General features: G+C 38.4%; 1 protein-coding gene and 1 pseudogene across 4 annotated transcripts in view; one reads left to right on the top strand and one right to left on the bottom strand.

Moving 5' to 3' along the window:
* Positions 1–21,116, top strand: part of KIF3A (kinesin family member 3A) — a 77,926-nt gene that overhangs the window by 6,987 nt on the left and 49,823 nt on the right. For all 4 annotated transcript variants that reach the window (XM_060093340.1, XM_060093342.1, XM_060093339.1 and 1 more), the window contains exons 3-4: positions 15,269–15,413; positions 15,546–15,630. In XM_060093340.1, coding sequence (XP_059949323.1) covers positions 15,269–15,413; positions 15,546–15,630 — 230 coding nt within the window. The remainder of the gene's footprint in view (positions 1–15,268; positions 15,414–15,545; positions 15,631–21,116) is intronic.
* On the bottom strand, positions 10,797–11,559 carry LOC132485410 (14-3-3 protein beta/alpha-like; annotated as a pseudogene).

The raw sequence follows: 21,116 nt of genomic DNA, 5'->3' as shown, positions 1-21,116 counted from the left end.
GACCTGCTTTTGCTGCATCCTATAGGTTTTGGGTTGTCATGTTTCCATTGTCATTTGTTTCTATGTATTTTTTAATTTCTTCTTTGACTTCTTCAGTGATCTCTTGGTTATTTAGTAGTGTACTGTTTAGCCTCCATATATTTGTTTTTTTTTTTTTTTTTTTTTTTTTTTTTTTTTTTGCTGTACGCGGGCCTCTCACTGTTGTGGCCTCCCCCATTGCGGAGCACAGGCTCCGGACGCACAGGCCCAGCGGCCATGGCTCACGGGCCCAGCCTCTCCGCGGCATGTGGGATCTTCCCAGACCGGGGCACGAACCCGTATCCCCTGTATCGGCAGGCGGACTCTCAACCACTGCGCCACCAGGGAAGCCCTATTTGTTTTTTTTTTAACAGTTTTTTTCTTGTAATTGATTTCCAGTCTCATAGCATTGTGGTCAGAAAAGATGCTTGATATGATTTCAATTTTCTTTAATTTTCCAAGGCTTGATTTGTGACCCAAGATGTGATCTGTCCTGGAGAATGTTCCATGTGCACTAGAGAAGAAAGTGTATTCAGCCACTTTTGGGTGGAATGTTCTATAAATATCACTTAAATCTATCTGGTCTATTGTGTCATTTAAAGCTTGTGTTTCCTTATTTATTTTCTGTTTGGATGATCTGTCCATTGGTGTAAGTGAGGTGTTAAAGTCCCCTACTGTTATTGTGTTACTGACGATTTCTCCTTTCATGGTTGTTAGCATTTGCCTTAATGTATTGAGGTGCTCCTATGTTGGATGCATTAACATTTATAATTGTTATATCTTCTTCTTGGATTGATCCTTTGATCATTATGTAGTGTCCCTCCTTATCTCTTGTAAGTCTTTATTTTAAAGTCTATTTTATCTGATATGAGTATTGCTACTCTAGCTTTCTTTTGATTTCCATTTGCATGGAATATCTTTTTCCATCCCTTCACTTTCAGTCTGTATGTGTCCCTAGGTCTGAAGTGGGTCTCTTGTAGACAGCGTGTATATGGGTCTTGTTGTTGTATCCATTCAGCCAGTCTGTGTCTTTTGGTTGGGGCATTTAATCCATTTACATTCAAGATTATTATTGATATGTATGTTCCTATTACCATTTTCTTAATTGTTTTGGGTTTGTTTTGTTGGTCTTTTTCTTCTCTTGTGTTTCCCACTTAGAGAATTGTTTTTAGCATTTGTTGTAAAGTTGGTTTGGTGGTGCTGAATTCTCTTAACTTTTGTTTGTCTGAAAAGCTTTTGACTTCTCCATCAAATCTGAATGAGATCCTTGCTGGGTAGAGTAATCTTGGTTGTAGGTTTTTCTCTTTCATCTCTTTAAGTATATCCTGCGACTCCCTTCTTGCCTGCAGAGTTTCTGCTGAAAAATCAGCTGATAACCTTACGGGGATTCCTTTTTATGTTATTTTTTGTTTTTCCCTCCCTACTTTTAATATTTTTTCTTTGAATTTAATTTTTATTAGTTTGATTAATATGTGTCTTGGTGTGTTTCTCCTAGGGTTTATCCTGTATGGGACTTTCTGTGCTTCCTCGACTTGGGTGACTATTTCCTTTCCCATGTTAGGGAAGTTTTCCACTATATAATCTCTTCAAATATTTTCTCAGACCGTTTCTTTTTCTCTTCTTCTTCTGGGACCCCTGTAATTCGAATGTTGGTGTGTTTAGTGTTGTCCCAGAGGTCTCTGAGATTGCCTTCTATTCTTTTCATTCTTTTTTCTTTATTCTGCTCCTTGGCAGTTATTTCCACCATCTTGTCTTCCACCTCACTTTTTTGTCCTTCTGCCTCCGTTATTCTGTTATTGATTCCTTCTAGTGTATTTTCATTTCAGTTATTGTGTTGTTCTTCTCTGTTTGTTTGGTCTTTAATTCTTCTAGATCTTTGTTAAACATTTCTTGTATTTTCTCAGTCTGTGCCTCCATTCTATTTCTGAGATTCTGGATTATCTTTACTATCATTACTCTGAATTCTTTTTCAGGTAGATTGCCTATTTCCTCTTCATTTACTTGGTCTTGTAGGTTTTTACCTTGCTCCTTCATCTGTGACATATTTTTTGCCATCTAATTTTTTTTTTTTTAAGAGTGGGATTATGTTCCTGTTTTACAGGTTGTTTGGCCTGAGGCTTCCCAAACTGTAGTCTGTAGGCTATTGGGTAGAGCTGGGTCTTGGTGCTGAGATGAGGAACTCTGTGAGACCTCACTCTGATGAATATTCCCTGGGGTCTAAGGTTCTCTGTTAGTCCAGTGGTTTGGACTTGGAGCTCCCACTGCAGGAGCTTCCCCCTGACCCCAGGCTTGCAAATCAAGATCCTGAAAACCACGTGGGTGGCAAAAAAAATTTTTTTAAGAGAAAAATAACAAAGTAAAAAATAAAATTAGACTAGGAAACTAAAAGATATGTTAGAACGAATATAAAAATAAAAATATAGATGAACCAACAACCAGAAGGTAACTCAGTACCACAATAGTGAAAAAGGAGGAAGGAAAGGAAAAAAAGGTGGGGAGGGGGAAGGACTTGGCTGTGGAGAGTGGGGCCTATCAAGGGTGAGGTTTGGGTGGTGGGCAGGGCCAGTGCTCAGGACCTATGGGGCTGGAAAAGGCTCTGGGGTCTGTGTGGGGGTGGGGCTTAGGCTCAAGGAACAGAAGGGGGCCAGGCATGCCCCCCATCCTGGTCTTAGAGGGCAGGGGACCTCACCTGGGAGCCTAGCAGGCTTCCTGGGCTCGAGTTGGCGGGGCAAACACCCTCTGCTCCTCTCCTGCTTCTCAGTCTGGGTTCTGGGAGGGCCCCTCCCGCCTGCCTCTCCTGATCTCCCCAGCCTCCCTCCTATGCCACCATGACCCATGCAGCCTGGAGGGGGCTTTGGATTGGAGGGGACTGGCCTGGGCACTCAGCAGGCTCCCCATGCCCAAGTGGGCGGGGCAGTCGCGTTCTTTTTTGCTCCTCCTGGAGGGCGCCTCCCACTTGCCTCTCCTGATCTCCATGGCCTCAGGGGTGCTGATGCGGTCTGGCCTCCACTTCTCCTCCCACTTTGGTCCCTGTACGTCCTACCGGTTCACTTTGGGGTTCCTCCTGTCTCCTTGGGTGTCAGAGTCCTCCACCAGCGGCCAGCAGGTGCATTAGTTGTGGGGAGATGCTAACTCTGTGTCTTCCCACACTGCCATCTTGACTCCTCCCCCCTGTAGTTTACTTTTAAACAACTTTTATCAAGCTATTAATAATACCCAGTGAATTCACCCATTGTAATGGTGCAGTCGAATTGTACAGTTTAAGTTTTAGTAAATACATACAGTTGTGAAACCATCAGTTTTATCACCCCCATAAGTTCTTTTATGTCCATTTGCAGTCCCACCCCCAGGCAACCATGGACCTGCTTTCTGTCTACAGTTTTGCCTTTCCTCAAAATTTCGTATAAATCAAATCAGACACTATTTTGTCTTTATCTGTTTTCTTTGACTTAGTATAATATTTTTGAGGGCCATCCATGTTGTTGCATGTATCAGTAGTTCCTTTTTACTGTTGAGTTGTATTCCATGGTATGAATATACCACTTTTTATGATCTTTGATGGGAATTTGAATGATTGCAGTTTTCTGGCTATTAAGAATAATGCTGGGCTTCCCTGGTGGCGCAGTGGTTGAGAGTCTGCCTGCCGATGCAGGGGACACAGGTTCGTGCCCTGGTCTGGGAAGATCCCACATGCCGCGGAGTGGCTAGGCCTGTGAGCCATGGCCGCTGAGCCTGCGCGTCCGGAGCCAGTGCTCCGCAATGGGAGAGGTCACAACAGTGAGAGGCCCGCGTACCATAAAAAAAAAAAAAAAAAAAAAAAGAATAATGCTGTTAGGAACATACTTTTCTTTAAAATATTTATTTATTTTTTGGCTCTGTCGGGTCTTAGTTGCAGCACACGGGCTCTTTGTGGTGCATGGGCTTCTAGTTGTGGCGTGTGGGCTCCAGAGCGCGTGGGCTCCGTAGTTGTGGTGCGCAGGCTCTCTGATTGTGGCACATGGGCTCAGTAGTTGTGGCGCATTGGGCTTAGTTGCCCCACAGCATGAGGGATCTTAGTTCCCCGACCAGGGATCGAACCAGCATCCCCTGCATTGCAAGACCAATTCTTAACCACTGGACCACCAGGGAAGTCCCAGGAACATTCTTTTATAAGTCATTGTGCAGGTATGTTTCAAAGTTTCTCTTGGATAGATACCTAGGAGTGAAATTGCTGGGTCTTATGGTTAATGTATGTTTATCTTTTGAAGAAACTGCAAAACCGTTTTCCACAGTGGTGATTGTACTACTTTTTTCCCAGCAGTATGGTATGAGAGTTCCAGTTTCTTCACATCTTCACCAACATTTAGACTCTAGTTCTTTTTAATTATAGCTATTCTAGAGGATCTGTAGTGGTATCTCATTGTTTTAACTTGTATTTCCCTAATAATTAACAACATTGAACATCTGTTTGTGTACTTATTGGACATTTGTATGTCTTCTTGGTAAAATATCTCTTAAAATATCTTACCCATTTTAAAAATTGGTTGCCTGTGTTCTTATTATTGAGTCATGCTCTTTATATATTCTGGATTCATATCTGTGATCAGATATGTGATTTGAAAATATTTTTCCCAGTCTGTGGCTTGTCTTTTCATTTTCTTAGTGGTGTTTTTTTGAAGGGAAAAGTTTTGTATTTTGATTCAGTTCAGCTATCAAGTTTTCTTTTATCACATGCTTTTGGTGACATAGCTCAGAAATTTTTTCCAAATCCAAGACCACAAAGATTTTCTCTTATGTTTCTAGAAGTTGTAAACATTTTAGGTCTTACATTTAAGTCTCTGGTCCATTTTGAGTTAATTTTTATATATGGTGTGAGGTGAGGGTCTGAGTTTTTTTCTTTCTTTCTCCCCCTACCCCCTTTTTTTCCCTTGTTGCCTATGGATATCCAGTTGTTACAACACCATTTATTGAGAAGACTGTTCTTTCCCTATTGAATTAACTAGGTGCTTTTGTCAAAATTCAACTGACCACAAATGTGTGGGCTTATTTCTGGATTGTTTTATTCCATATTTGTTTGTTTGTTTATTTATTTATTGGGCTGTGCTGTGCTGCACATGGGATATTAGTTCCCTGGCCAGGGATCAAACCCGTGCCCCCTGCATTGGGAGCATGGAACCTTAACCACTGGACCACCAGGGAAGTCCCATAGAATTCTATAATATATAATGCAGTTTACTGTGCATTATTCAAATGTAGTTTAGCTGTAACTGTTTGGACTCTAAATAACAAGTACGTAATCCTTCTACCATTTAAAAAAGTTTTATTTAATTAATAAACTATTTTTAGCGCAATTTTATGTTCACAGTAAAATTGAGCAAAGTACAGAGAGTTCCCATAGATCCCTAGTCCCCAGAATGCACAACCTCCTCCACTGTCAACATCCTGCACCATAATGGTTACATTTGTTAAAATTGATGACCCTGTATTGACACATCATTATCATCCAGAGCCCATAGTTTACATTAGGGTTCACTCTAGGTTTTGTACATTCTGTGGGTTTGGACAAATATATAATGATATCTATCCACCATTGTAGTATCATACAAAATTGTTTCACTCTATATAGTGTGTTGCCTTTTCAGATTGATAACTTTCACTTAGTAACATGCACTTAGGTTTCCTCCATGCCTTTTCATGGTTTGTTAACTCATCTCTTTTTATCAGTGAATAATATTCCATTGTCCTTATGAACTGTTTATCTGTTAACCTGCCTACTGAAGGACATCTTGGTTGATTCCAAGTTTTGGTAGTTATGAATAAAGCTGCTATAAATATCCACATGTAGGTTTTTTGGTGGACCTTCTGCCATTTTAAATATATAGTTTGGAAATGAGGAGACTGGGTAAAATCTCAGGTCATTTTTAGTTTTTAAAAACTAACATTTTAAGAGAAGTTCATATTGAACAAAATGATAGCATTAGATTTGTTAAGTTTGGCATTTAAAAACTAGAAATTTGGACTCTCATCTCTGAAAATAAATGAGATTCTTTAATTTTAGGGGATTCCTGGTCCTCCTTTTTCAGCTCTAATATTGTAAATTAGTAATCTTTTTATTTAAAATTTTTTTTAATTTAATTTTTATTTTATATTGGAGTATAGTTGATTTACAATGTTATGTTAGTTTCAGGTGTACAGCAAAGTGATTCAGTTATACATAGACATATATCCATTCTGTTTCAGATTCTTTTCCCATATAGATTATTACAGAATATTGTGTAGAGCTCCCTGTGCTATACAGTATGTCCTTGTTGATTATCTATTTTATATATATAGTATATGTATATGTTAATCCCAAACTCCTCTAATTTATCCCTCCTCACCATGTTTCCCCTTTGGTAACCATAAGTTTGTTTCTGAAGTCTGTGAGTCTGTTCCTATTTTGTAAATAAGTTCATTTGTATAATTTTCTTTTTTAGATTCCACATAGAAGTGATATCATATGATACTTGTCTTCCTCTGACTTCACTTAGTATGATAATCTCTAGGTCCATCTATGTTGCTGCAAATGGCATTGTTTCATTCTTTTTTTATGGCTGAGTAATATTCTATTGTATATATGTAACCCATCTTTTTTATCCATTCCTCTGTTGATGGACATTTAGATTGCTTCCATGTCTTGACTATTGTAAATAGTGTTGCAGTTAACATTGGGGTGCATATATCTTTTCAAATGATGGTTTTCTCTGGATATATGCCCAGGAATGGGATCACTGGATTGTATGGTAGTTCTATTTTTAGGTTTTTTTTTTTTTTTGATGTGGACCCTTTTTAACTTTATTGAATTTGTTACAATATTGCTTCTGTTTTATGTTTTGTTTTTTTGGCCACGAGGCATGTGGGATCCCAGCTCCCTGACCAGGGATTGAACCCGCACCCCCTGCATTGGAAGGTGAAGTCCTAGCCACTGGACTGCCAGGGAAGTTCCTATGTTTAGTTTTTTAAGGAATCTCCATACTGTTTTCCATAGTGCATGTACCAGTTTACATTCCCACCAACAGTGTAGGAGGGTTCCCTTTTCTGCATACCCTCTCCAGCATCTACTGTTTGTAGACTTCCTGATGATAGCCATTCTGACTGGTGTGGGGTGATACTTCATTGTAGTTTTGATATGCAATTCTCTAATAATTAGCAATACTGAGCACCTTTTCATGTACTTTTTGGCCATCTGTATGTCTTCTTTGGAGAACTGTCTATTTAGGTCTTCTGCCCATTTTTTGGTTGGGTTGTTTGTTTTTTTGATACAGAACTGCATGAGCTGTTTGTATATTTTGGAGAGTAATCCCTTGTTGGTCACTTCATTTGCAAATATTTTCTCCCATTCTGTAAGTTGTCTTTTTATTTTGTTTATGGTTTCCTTTGCTGTGCAAAAGTTTTTAAGTTTCATTAGGTCCCATTTGTTTATTTTTGTTTTTATTTTCATTAGGAGGTGGATCCAAAAAAATCTTGCTGCAATTTATGTCAGAGTGTTCTGCCTGTGTTTTCCTCTAAGAGTTTTATAGTACTCACTCAGCTTTACATTTAGGTCTTTAATCCATTTTGAGTTTATTTTTGTGTATGGTGTTGAAGAATGTTCTAATTTCATTCTTTTACATGTAGCTGTCCAGTTTTCCCAGCACCACTTTTTGAAGAGACTGTCTTTTCTCCATTGTATAGTCTTGCCTCCTTTGTCTTAGATTAATTGACCATAGGTGCATGGGTTTATCTCTGGCCTTTCTATCCTGTTCCATTGATCTGTTTTTCTGTTTCTGTACCAGTACCATACTGTTTTGATGACTGTAGCTTTGCAGTATAGTCCGAAGTCAAGGAGCCTGATTCCTCCAGCTCGTTTATTTTTCTCAGGATTGCTCTGTCTGTTCGGGGTCTTTTGTGTTCCTATACAAATTAAAAAATATTTTGTTCTAGTTCTGTGAAAAATGCCATTGGTAATTTGATAGGGATTGCAATGAATCTGTAGATTGCTTTAGGTAGTATAGTCATTTTGACAATATTGATTCTTCCAATCCAAGAACATGGTATATCTCTCCATCTGTTTGTGTCATCTTTGATTTCTTTCATCAGTATCTATAGTTTTCTGAGTACAGGTCTGTTGGCTCCTTAGGTAGGTTTATTCCTAGGTATTTTATTCTTTTTGATGTGATGGTAAATGGGATTGTTTCCTTAATTTCTCTTTCTGATCTTTCATTGTTAGTGTATAGAAATGCAAGATTTCTGCGAATTAATTTTGTATCCTGCAACTTTACCGAATTCATTGATGAGCTCTAGTAGTTTTCTGGTAGCATCTTTAGGATTTTGTATGGGTAGTATCATGTCATCTGCAAACAGTGACAGTTTTACTTCTTCTTTTCCAATTTGGATTCCTTTTATTTCTTTTTCTTCTCTGATTGCCATGGCTAAGACTTCCAAAACTATGTTGAAAAAAGTGGTCAGAGTGGACATCCTTGTCTTATTCCTGATTTTAGAGGAAATTCTTTTAGCTTTTCACTGTCGAGAATGATGTTAGCTGTGGGTTTGTTATACATGGCCTTTATTATGTTGAGGTAAGTTCTCTCTGTGCCGACTTCTGGAGAGTTTTTATCATAAATGGGTTTTGAATTTTGTCAAAAGCTTTCTCTGCATCTGTTGAGATGATCATATTTTTTTTTTTTTTTTTCTTTTTGCGGTATGCGGGCCTCTCACTGTTGTGGCCTCTCCCGTTGCGGAGCACAGGCTCCGGATGCGCAGGCCCAGCGGCCATGGCTCACGGGCCCAGCCGCTCCGCGGCATATGGGATCCTCCCAGATCGGGGCACGAACCCGTATCCCCTGCATCGGCAGGCGGACTCTCAACCACTGCGCCACCAGGGAGGCCCCATATGTTTTTTTTAACTGATAAAATTTTTTATTTCACTTTTGAGTGTTTACACTTTTCCTGATTATTCCGTGTAAGGTGGAAACTAGAACTGTTTAAAAGACATACACAGATCGAGTACATCAATAACCAGGGTTTTTTCTTTTTTGCTATTACTATTTTCATAACCACAGGTGTGCTTGCTAGGCAATATAACCATCACAGAAGCAAATGTGAGGCAGAATACTGGTGAGGAAAAAGCGAGAGAGAGCTACCAGATATACAGACAGGCTTGTTCTACATTCACTACTGTGTTTTCAAGTGCCAAGTATTAACTGCACATTTTTGTTCAGCTAGAAAGAAGAGGAATTTTTTTCTTTTTCTTTTTTTCCCTTTTGGTTTGTTTGAAATCATTGCATGAATGTTTCTCATTTCAGCAGATGGACAAACAGATGGACACTACGGCTATGGGGAATGTTCAGGGGAGGGAGGGGGATATTGTGAGACTGCTAGGCCTGGCTATTCCCAACTCTCTCCATCACAGTGTTCATGCAACTTCCCTGCATTTAGGGTCTTGTTGAAACGTGTTTGTGAACTTGATGGTATGGGTACACTTGGGAGAGCTGGTGACAGGTGCTAACAAGCATTATCAGGTCTGGCTGCAATATAAGGAGAAACCATGGATATTTAAAAATACATTTTTGAGTCAGATCTTGGTGTGACTGAAGAGGAAGCACCGTTCTGAGAACTGGAAGAAGACAGAGCTGAGATGCAGGAAGCTCTTTTCAACTCTCTGTAGCAAGGCTGGCTCACCTAAGTGCTCACCAACATCCCTCACCCCCTCCAGGCCCCCTGTCCCTGCTCATCTAGTACTAAACCATGAACAAAAGGCAAAGAGAATGCACAAAGAAGAAAATGTAAGGAAGAAGAAGGACAAATTTAGAGAGAGAAGAGAAAATCAAAATCAACAGTCAAAAAGGACAGTGGGAAAGAATGTTTAGATTTCAAAATTTTAAAGCCCCGAGCTAGGAAGAACCCAAAGACTGAGTACTTACTCCTCAAGTGAAAGGCAATCTCTGCAGAACATTATTCTTAGAGGTGTTATCCAGGAAACAGATAAGGCCATTAGTAAGATACATGCCTTTTTTTTTTCCTTCTTGAGCTCGTGGTTACAGGGAAAACAGATTCCACTACGGAAGCGCAAGCTGCCAATCAGTAACATGCTGATGTAGGAAAGGGGTTGGAGTCACGTGTGGTCTATGAGCACTGGACCTTTGCATGGTGTCATAACCCAGTTATCTGCCACCAAGAATGTTAATTTCTGGCTTCGACTTTCCTCAGAGGAAGACACTGTGGCCATCCGTAGTCATGAACTTTTGAGTGGCAACAGCCCCAACAGGTCAAGTGTCTACAAGCCCTGAACAGAACAGGCAGAATCACTGTGAATTACCATGAAACTCGAGTGCCAAACTAGAGGTTTCTCACTCCAAGTCCCAGTGTCACAATATGATCTCTATAACTTTCTGTACTTTACAATGGAACTGTATTTCAGTGACTGTTTTGAATTAAACTTTCCGAAAAGTTACACATAATTCAGGTCTATTTTGTTTTCTACCAGTAAGAGTTCTGCTAAATTACAAAACCCCATAATCACAGTGTTGTTTTTTTAAAAAATTAAACACACAGTATTCCTGTCAATGTTAATCAAAATCAAAACTTCAGAATGCTGTGGCATTTATGTGACCAATCTGAGTTTTAGATACAAATACCAGCTGCTTATCCCATGGACCATTTTTGCTAGACTGAGGCTGTGAAAAACTGAAAGTTGACATACGATTCTTTTTTTTTTTTAATTCCACAAATGGATATACGTGGAGGGTACAGAGTGACACTGAAGAGATCCCAGGGCATGACAGACATTAGTTCTCTCCCTCCCCAGCATCTCCTTCATCTCCCTGGTTTTCCGACGTCCACAGAGTGAGATTGTCACTAAGCAACTGCATGATCAGGATGCTGTCTTTGTAAGACTCTTTATTCAGTGTGTCCAGTTCAGCAATCGCTTCATCAAATGCCATTTTTGCCAGGCTGCAAGCCTTTTCAGGAGAGTTTAGAATCTCATAGTAAATGTTGGAGAAATTAAGTGCCAGGCCCAGTTGAACTGGGTGTGTAGGCTGCATTTCTTTCTTACTAATTTCAAATGCTTCCTGGTAAGCCTGCTGGGAGTTTGACACAGTGGTTTGTTTATTGTCTCTAGATGCCACCTCAGAAAGATATCTAAAATAATCGCCTTTCACTTTCAAGTAGAACACCTTACTTTCTGGTTGTGTAGCATTGGGAATAAGGTATTTGTCCAACAGCTCCAGAACATTGTTGCAGATGTCTTGCAGCTATGCCTTGATCTTCTCACGGTATTCTTTGCCCACCTGCTGCTTCTTCTCGTTCCTCTCTGTTTTCTGTTTGATGCTGGAGATGACACACCAGGAAGAACGGTGGGCACCGACCATGTTCTTGTAGACAACAGACAGCAGTTTTATCTCTTCATTGGAGAGCTCGTGCCCCTGCTCCATGACTGCCTTCATGGCCTCAACCATGTCATCGTAGCGCTCCGCCTGCTCGACGAGTTTGCCTTTCTGTACCAGCTCACTTTTATCCATGGTCATTCCTGTGGGAGGACTGCAGGGGACAAAGACACTTACTAGCGGAGCTCCGGGCATGGTGACCGCTTCCTTCCCAAGCCCACTCCTCCAGCGTCGGCTGCAGTGGTGGCGGCGGTAGAATCTGTGGCTGCAGTGGCAACCTCAGCTCCGGAATCGGCAGCTGATCATATGGTTTTTATTCTTCAGTTTGTTAATGTGTGTATCACACTGATTGATTTGTGGATGTTGAAGAATACTTGCATCCCAGGGATAAATCCCACTTGATCGTGGTGTATGATCCTTTTAATGTATTGTTGGATTCAGTTTGCTAGTATTTTGTGGAGGATTTTTGCATCTACGTTCATCAGTGATATTGGCCTATTTTTTTTTTGTGGTATCTTTGTTTGGTTTTGGTATCAGGGTGTTGGTGGCTTCATAGAATGAGTTTGGGAGTGTTCCTTCCTCTGCGATTTTTGGGAAGAGTTTCAGAAGGATAGATGTTAACTTTTCTCTAAATGTTTGGTAGAATTCACATGTGAAGCCATCTGGTCCTGGACTTTTGTTTGTTGGCAGTTTTAAAATCAGCTTTGATTTCAGTACTTGTGATTGGTCTGTTCATATTTTCTCTTTCTTCCTGGTTCAGTCTTGGAAGGTTATATGTTTATCCATTTCTTCTAGATTGACCATTTATTGACATACAGTTGCTTATAGTAGTCTCTTAGGATGCTCTGTAATTCTGTGATGTCCGTTGTAACTTCTCTTTTTTCATTTCTAATTTTATTGATTTGAGCCCTCTCCCTTTTTTTCTTGTTGAGTCTGGCTACAGGTTTATCAATTTTGTTTATATTTTCAGAGGAACCAGCTTTTTTTTTTTTTTTTTTTTTGCGGTACACGGGCCTCTCACTGTTGTGGCCTCTCCCGTTGCGGAGCACTGGCTCCGGACGCACAGGCTCAGCAGCCATGGCTCACGGGCCCAGCTGCTCTGCGGCATGTGGGATCTTCCCGGACTGGAGCGTGAACCCGTGTCCCCTGCATCGGCAGGCAGACTCTCAACCACTGCACCACCAGAGAAGCCCGGAACCAGCTTTTAGTTTGATTGTTTTGTTCCTCTCTGTTTCATTTATTTCTGCTTTGATCTTTATGATTTTTTCCTTCTACTAACTTTGGGTTTTGTTTGTTCTTCTTTCTCTAGTTACTTAATATCCTTTTTAAATTAGTAATCTTCATATATTTAATGCATTCATAGAAATTGCATTAGGTATTAATTTTGGGCTCAAAATTTTTTTGGGTCATTACATACTGGTAAAAAACATGGGCTATGGAGCCAACTGGAGTGTGTTCAGATCTTGTTTCTACCACTTACTATGTCATTGAGCAAGTAACTCAACCTCTCTAAGCCTTTGTTTCCTCAACTAAACTGTGGGAATATAAACATTGCCTAGCTCTTAGGATTGGGGTGAAAATTAAATAGGAATGCATGTAAAGTACATGACATAGCACATAGCAAATGATCAGTAAACGGTAGCTGTGGTGTCTTTTCTAAAATGCAGTATATGAGTTCATGATATTTTCAGCTCCTTGGAATGCAGTAAGTTATATTCTTAATGCAAGAGTTTGAAATATTTAGTGAGTTAGAAAAAATTAAGACTTTTAAATTATTCCCATGTATAAAAATGGTTTCTGGGCTTCCCTGGTGGCGCAGTGGTTGAGAGTCCACCTGCCGATGCAGGGGACACGGGTTCGTGCCCCGGTCTGGGAAGAGCCCACATGCCGCGGAGCGGCTAGGCCCGTGAGCCATGGCCACTGAGCCTGCGCGTCCGGAGCCTGTGCTCCGCAACGGGAGAGGCCACAACAGTGAGAGGCCCGTGTACCACAAAAAAAAAAAAAAAAAAAAAAAAAAAAAGAATGGTTTCTGTTGTGATTAATTTATTTTCATACAAAGTCCAAAAATGATGACAAGTTGTTGTTAACTGAATAGAGTGGTGGTAGTTGAGAAACCTTTTTCATTTATGCTGTCACTTTCTAGGCTATCTTCTCATACTGTACTGTCTCCTGAGGAAATCTCATCCACCTCCATGGCTTCAGTGGCAAATGAATCTCATCCATCCTCCTGCTTGCTTGACACATCCATGTGGGTGTATCGTAGACTTAAAGCTCAGTACCCCCAAACTAAATTCATGATCTTCCCTTTCAAACTGTTATTTCTTCTAGTGTTGTTCACCATCTCAGTACATGGCATAGCCATACATCCCTTTGGTCAAGCCAGAAATTGAAAGTCACCCTCAATTCTTCCTTTTCCCTGGTCCCCTTACGACTAGTTGTTTTCCAGGTCCTCTTGATTCTAACTGTTAAATATCTCTGACATCCTACTGTTAAATATCTCTGAAATCCTTCTACCTTTCTCATCCCCTTCTATTTATTGTCATCACCATCTCTCATCTGGCTAACTACTTCAGCCCTCTAACTTATTTCTTCACGTCTCCTCTTGCTTTCTTCCAATTCTTCGTATACAGTATAGCCAAAGTGACTATGATGTCACTCCTCTGATTGAAAAATCATTCTATGGCTTCACTTTGTTTTTAGCATAAGCTCTAAAAGCCTTAAGATGTTCTTCATCGTCCTGTGTGATTAGGCCCCTGTCAATTTCTTTAGCTGTATCTGCATCCACTGTCCTTTTCCATCTCTGTTTCTTCCATTCTGGTCTCATTACATTTCTTCAAAATCTCCATTCTATTTTTTGCCTCTTGCTGTCCACTCTGTTCCTATCTAACTCTTGCTCATATATCAGATCGTATCTTAAACCTTACCTCTTCTGGAAGGCCTTACCTGACCTCTTCCCCTTTCCTTCTGCATCATTTCTCCTGCCCAGATTATGTCCCTTACTCTCATCTAGAACTCCGTGTTTCTCATTTCCCAACACTCATCCTGCTTATAATTATTTGGCTAGTATGTCCTCCCCAAGATGACATATCATAAGATTAAAGATTGTGTTTGTCTTGTTTGTCATTGTGTCCCCGGTGCCTAGCACAATGCCAGACACAGGTGTGTAGTAAGTATTTGTTGAATGAATGAATTTGGGTATTTAGAAAATTTTAAGTTGTATCTGTAATTACTTGTAATAATTGTATTGTCACCTTTTTTTTGTTAATTCCCCCTATTCCTTACAACTGTTACTTAAAACATTTTATTTCAAAATAATGTACTTATTTTAGGAATAAGAAGAAAAAACTACCATTTGCCAGGTGTCATGTTGGTCACTTGAAATAAATTGTTTCATTTGGTTCTTACTATCAATGTAGAGTATTCATTCTTATCCCCATTTTGCCATTGAGGAGATAATCTCTGGGTATATACTTTCTAAGGTCAAGCCTCTGAAAAACGGCAGATGTGTGGATTCACGTTGAGGTTTTTCTATTCTAGAACCTGTGTTCTCTTGCTGTAATTATACTACCTTCTCCAATTTAACGTCCACATTAAGTAATTAATATACACATTTTAAGAAATTTCTTATGATTAGCTAAAGTGTCAGATTTTATATTTATTTCATTGAGTCTAATTCTTTAACAGTGCTATGCTCATGTGGCATACAGTACATCTTGTAATTGCTGATAATAAAGGTGAAATTTGTACTAGAATAAACTTTAAATCCAGGCTAGAAATTGCATCACAGTGTCAAAGGAATTAATTTTAAGAGCTATTGGTCTGTAGCATGACTCTGCGAAGTGATTGATTCTCTTCATCATTTTCAGGGACTATTTTTGCATATGGACAAACTGGAACAGGTAAAACTTTTACCATGGAAGGTGTTCGAGCTGTTCCTGAACTTAGAGGAATCATTCCAAATTCATTTGCTCACATATTTGGTCATATTGCAAAAGCAGAGGGTGATACAAGGTAAAAGAGAATTCTTAATATTTTCTAATATTTAGAAGTACAAGCATAAGAAAGATGTATACATTTTATAAACACATTTTAAAAACTTCTAATATTTCACTGTTTTTATTTTTAATGATGTTTTATTTACAGATTTTTGGTTCGAGTGTCTTATTTGGAAATATATAATGAAGAAGTTCGTGACCTTTTGGGCAAGGATCAGACACAGAGGTTAGAGGTATGGATAATTGAAATTGGAGAATTTTCCAAAGCAATAGAATGTGTACTAAATTAAGCTCTTTTTTGAACAAAAGGTACTTTAAATATTTTACTTATTTTTTGACCAGATAATATAACATAGTTCAAAACTAAAAGTATTTTAAACATTTATGCATTGAAAAGTCTTGTTCCTACCTCATTTCTCCCAACCCTAAGATAACCACTTTCAGTATCCTTTCAGTGTTGTTTATGTAAATACAAACAAATACAATTTTATTTTTACTCCAGAAGTAGGACACTGTATACATTGATCAGCACCATTTTTTTTTTTTTTTTTTTTTTTGGTACACGGGCCTCTCACTGTTGTGGCCTCTCCCGTTGCGGAGCACACGCTCCGGACGCGCAGGCTCAGCTGCCATGGCTTACGGGTCCAGCCGCTCCGCGGCATGTGGGATCTTCCCGGACCGGGGCATGAACCCATGTCCCCCACATCGGCAGGCGGAGTCTCAACCACTGCGCCACCAGGGAAGCCCTGCACCATTTTTTTAATTAAAATTTTTATTGAGATAAGTGTAAATTCATATGCAGTTGTAAGAAATAATACAGAGAGATTACCCTTCACACAGTTTTCCCCAGTGGTAACATTTTACAAAGCTATAATGCAATATCACAACCATGATATTGACCTTGATGCAATCCACAGATCTTATTCAAATGCCCCCAGTTTTTCTTGTAGTCATTTGTGTTGTATACTATTTTATCATGTGTAGATTGGTATATCCACTACCACAGCAAGGTACTAAACATCTCAGATATGCCTTATGTTGCCCTTTTATAACCACATCCACCTCTCCTGTGACCACTCCCCTCTGTCCCCATCCCTAACCCCTGACAACCCCTGATCTGCTTTCATTTCTACAGTTTTGTCATTTCAAAATGTTATGTAAATATAAACATACAATATGTAACCTTTTGGAATTGTCTTTTCACTTGGCATAACTCCCTAGAGATTCATCCAAGTTGTTGCATGTATCGATTGTTCATTCATTTTTATTACTGAGTAATATTGCATGGCATATTTAACCATTCACCTGTTGAAGGACATCTGGGCTGTTTTGGGCTATCATGAGTAAAGCCACTATGAACATTCACACACAGATTTTTTTGCAAATGTAAGTTTTCATTCTCTGGTATGAATGCCCAAGAGTACTCCGGTATTTATTTTAAGTCAGAAGTTTTTACAGTGTCAAAAATATAGGTATTAAGACTAATCATGAATGTAGTCATGAATACTTGTGTTTTCAGTCTTTCTTTTACCTGAAGGAAAAACCAAACTTTCTGATTGAGAAACTCTAGTTTGTTTACTTTTGGGTAATAGATTGGCACTAAAGACTACTTTCATCCAGCATCTGAGAAAAGGGAACTGTGAGATTATATGCATAAATGTCAGATAATCACAAAATTTGTGAATTGGTACATTATGGTTTTAACTGACAAGTATAGCTGACTCACATTCATTATTTTTTAATTGAGATATAATTTACATAGCATAATATTCATCCTTTTAAAGTGTACAATTTAGTGATCTTAGTATATTCATAAAGTTATGCAACCATCACCACTATCTAATTCTAGAACATTTTCATTACTCCAAAAAGAAACTCCATGACCATTAGGAGCCACTCACCATTCCCCCTTTCCCTCCTGGTAACCCATAATTTACTTTTTGTCTCTATGGACTTGCCTATTCTGGACATTTCATTTAAATGGAATCATACAATTGTGGTCTTTTATGACTGGCTTCTTTCACTTAGTATAATGTTTTCAAGATTCACCCATGTTGTAGCATGAATCAGTATTTCATGTTTTTGTTTTGTTTTAACAGCCTGTACACGTTTCTATATGAATACACGAATACCTTGTTTTATGGTGCTTCACTTTATTAGGCTTTGCAGATACTGTGTTTTTTACAAAATGAAGGTTTGTGGCAACCCTGCATCAAACAATTCTGTTCAACTCCATTTTTCCAGCAGCATTTACTTACTTCATGTCTCTGTGCCACATTTTGGTAATTCTGCAATATTGTAAACTCTCCATCAGCAAAAAAAATTATGACTCACTGAAGGCTCAGGTGATGTTAGCAGTTTTTAGCAATGAAGTATTTTGAAATTAAGGTACATACATTTTTTAAAACATAATGCTGTTGCACACTTAATAGACTACAGTATAGTGTAAACAACTTTTATATGCAACAAGTAACCAAAAAATTCATGGTACTAAGTTTATTACGGTGGTCTGGAACTGAACCTGCAATATCTTTGAACTGTATGTTTTTTCAGTTCTCTTGGTTATATATCAGTAAATGTAATTGTTAGATAATGTGGTAACTGTTTTTTTAGGAACTGCCAGGCTGTTTTCCACAGTGGCTGTACCATTTTACATTCCTATCAGCAATGTAAGAGGAGTCCAGTTTCTCTGCATCCTCATCAACACTCGTTATTATCTGTCTTTTTTATAGTCATTTTAGAGGGTGTAAAGTGGTACCTCATTTGTGGGCTTGATTTCCATTTCCCTGATGGCTAATAATGATGAATATCTTTTCACGCCATTTGTGTATCTTCTTTGGATAAATTTCCATTCGGATCCATTGCTCATTTATAATTGGGTCTTTGTCTTTTTGTTATTGAGTTGTAATAATTCTTTATATATTCTAGATACAAGTTTGTTAACAGATATATGGATTTACAAAAATATTCTCCCATCTGTGGGATTGTCTTTTCACTATCTTGATGGTGTCCTTTGGAGCATAAAAATTAAAAATTTTTATCATGTCTGGTTTATCTATATTTAGTTTTGTTGCTTGTGCTTTTTGGTGTAGTATCTAAGAAATCATTGCTTCATCCAAGGTCATGAAGATTTATGCCTTTGTTCTAAGAGTTTTATAGTTTTAGCTCTTATATTTATGTCTTTGATTCATTTTGAGTTAATTTTTTATGTACCATGTGAGGTAGAGGACCAACTTCACTTTTGCCTATGGATATCCAGTTGTCTCAGCACCATTTATTGAAAAGACTATTTTCCCCTCATTGCACTTTGCTTTTTTTTTTTTTTTTTTTGGGCTACGCGGGCCTTTCACTGCTGTGGCCTCTCCCTTTGTGGAGCACGGGCTCCGGACGTGCAGGCCCAGCGGCCATGGCTCACGGGCCCAGCCGCTCCGCGACATGTGAGATCCTCCTGGACCGGGGCACGAACCCGTGTCCCCTGCATTGGCAGGTGGACTCTCAACCACTGCGCCACCAGGGAAGCCCCTGCACTTTGCTTTTTTCACTGAACAATGGATTGTGGCAATTTTTCCACATCAGTACAGAGAAAGCTTCCTCATTCCTTTTTTTTTTTAAAGGTTCATAATATCCTTTGTATGCACATAATTTTAATTTATTTAGCCAGCCCTGTGTTGATGAACACTTGGGTTGTTTAAGATCTTCTGCTGTTACACACAATTCTGTGCTGAATAGCCTTGTACATACAGCATTTCATACATGTGCAGGCATATCTGAGGATAAATTCCTGAAGCAGGGTTGCTGAGTCACGTGATAAATGATTAGTAACTATTGCCAAATATATTAATATAGTGTATGAGACACTAGATTTAGTGTATGAGACAAAAGGTTAGCCTTTAAAATATTAATATTGGAATTTTGATAGAAATTGCATTGTCAGTAAAATAATTAGAGAATAATGGTAAGAGTAGTCACCATTGTAGAATGGTGTAGAATACACTTAGAATAACAGCAGCTACTATTACTAAGCTTTTATAATGTGGCAGTAGGCATTCAGTACAGTAAATTGTGGTAGTAGCACATACTTTATTTCATTTAATCTTTCGCCGTTCAGTTTTGTTATTGTAAAAAATGAAACCTAGAGGGGTTTCCTGACTTGCTTGTGTCACAGGTAAGTGGATTAAGGATTAAAGGGTGATTTCTGAGGTTTTACCATCTTAGCTTGAATTCTGGCTCTGAGTTCTTAAGCAAGTTACTTACCCTCTATGAGCCTTAGCTTTGCCACATGAAAATGGAAATCATAAAAGTATCTACTTTATAGGATTATTGCCAACATTAACAAATTAATACAAAGTTTTAAAATCTTTGATTGACACGTAATAAAGTATTCAATACGTTTTAGCTTTTTTTTCTTTTTAAGTTTACTATATAAGCTGAGCTTTTGGAGCAGTATATTATAGGCTTAGGTATTATTTGTGTTTGTTGGACCTTAATGAAAACTTAATCTATAATGATAATGTGTAGACAGCAAACACAGAGATAAGTTTCATTTTTGCTAGTTGTCATCTTTGGTTTTGATGGATACTTTAATTCTGTGCTTTTTACCTTTTAAAAGTTTATTGTTTTATTGCATAAATTATTAGAATAAAAATCATTTGGACAGATTTTCCATTTTTGTAACAGTAATTATAGATCAGATTTATTCTCAGGAACAGTCTTGTCAACGGTTCTCAACCACATTAGACCCAATGCCCCTTTTTTATAACATATATCTTGTAATGCCCCTTTGACTATCCTGAAATAAATTTCATAGATGATGAAATCTATCTACACACATAATTTAAAAATTATCAATATACTGCCCTATTATAATATAAAAGAGAATAAAATTAAAAAATAAAGTGCTTGTATTTCAATATATAAATGCTTAGATGTGATCATACTCAATGACATAATGAAGTAGTCAGAAGCATATATAATCATTATGATTGTAGCAGCTACAAATGCAGACTGTTATAAGTATATTGTATTGGTGATCTAAACACCTTGGTTTGTGTTATTGTCAATGACATGATCTTTTAAAATAGTAACTAGCTCTTGGTAGAGTTCTGAGGAAAATAAAGTAGTTCTTTCCTCAGTTTTCCTGCATTCCTATGTTATTATTATTACCATGGGAAAGCACTTTGTCTTCATATGTACAATAGAGTTAGGGTTTAGATTCAGGTAATTATAAATTGTTTTTTCACCCATGTTAATATCTGGTAGGACATTCAAAGTTGCATGGGACAATTCATTGACTGTGACCCATTTCATTTCAAGGTGTTTAGTATCCCAGGCCCCTGCCTATGAATACTAATAGTGTCCTCAAGTGAACCAGAAACTCCCCCACAAACTTCTAAAACATTCTGGGCAGGGAAGTAACTGCTGCCATTGAGATTCATTGTTTTGGTGTTATAAATTGTTACACAAATTAAATTTCTGTGTTTTTATGATAAAAATTCTTTGCTAGCATTACCATCCAATTTTTTTTAAAACTTTCATAAACAACAGTAATAGACAGTAATACATACCACTCACTCACATTCACGTGCCTCATTTCTAGGTGAACTTGCTGGCACTGACTCAGACTCATGACTGAATTTAAGCTATTAGTTTTTAGGAGTGTCTAGACCACATTTAAGTTACCAGGACTCTCTAACAAAGGTAAAGACCAGGGCCCTCTAAT

This window comes from Mesoplodon densirostris, chromosome 3, assembly GCF_025265405.1.
Source record: "Mesoplodon densirostris isolate mMesDen1 chromosome 3, mMesDen1 primary haplotype, whole genome shotgun sequence".
Lineage (NCBI taxonomy): Eukaryota > Metazoa > Chordata > Mammalia > Artiodactyla > Ziphiidae > Mesoplodon > Mesoplodon densirostris.
Note: the sequence above shows the minus strand (reverse complement) of the source record. Positions and strands in the feature narration are given on the sequence as shown.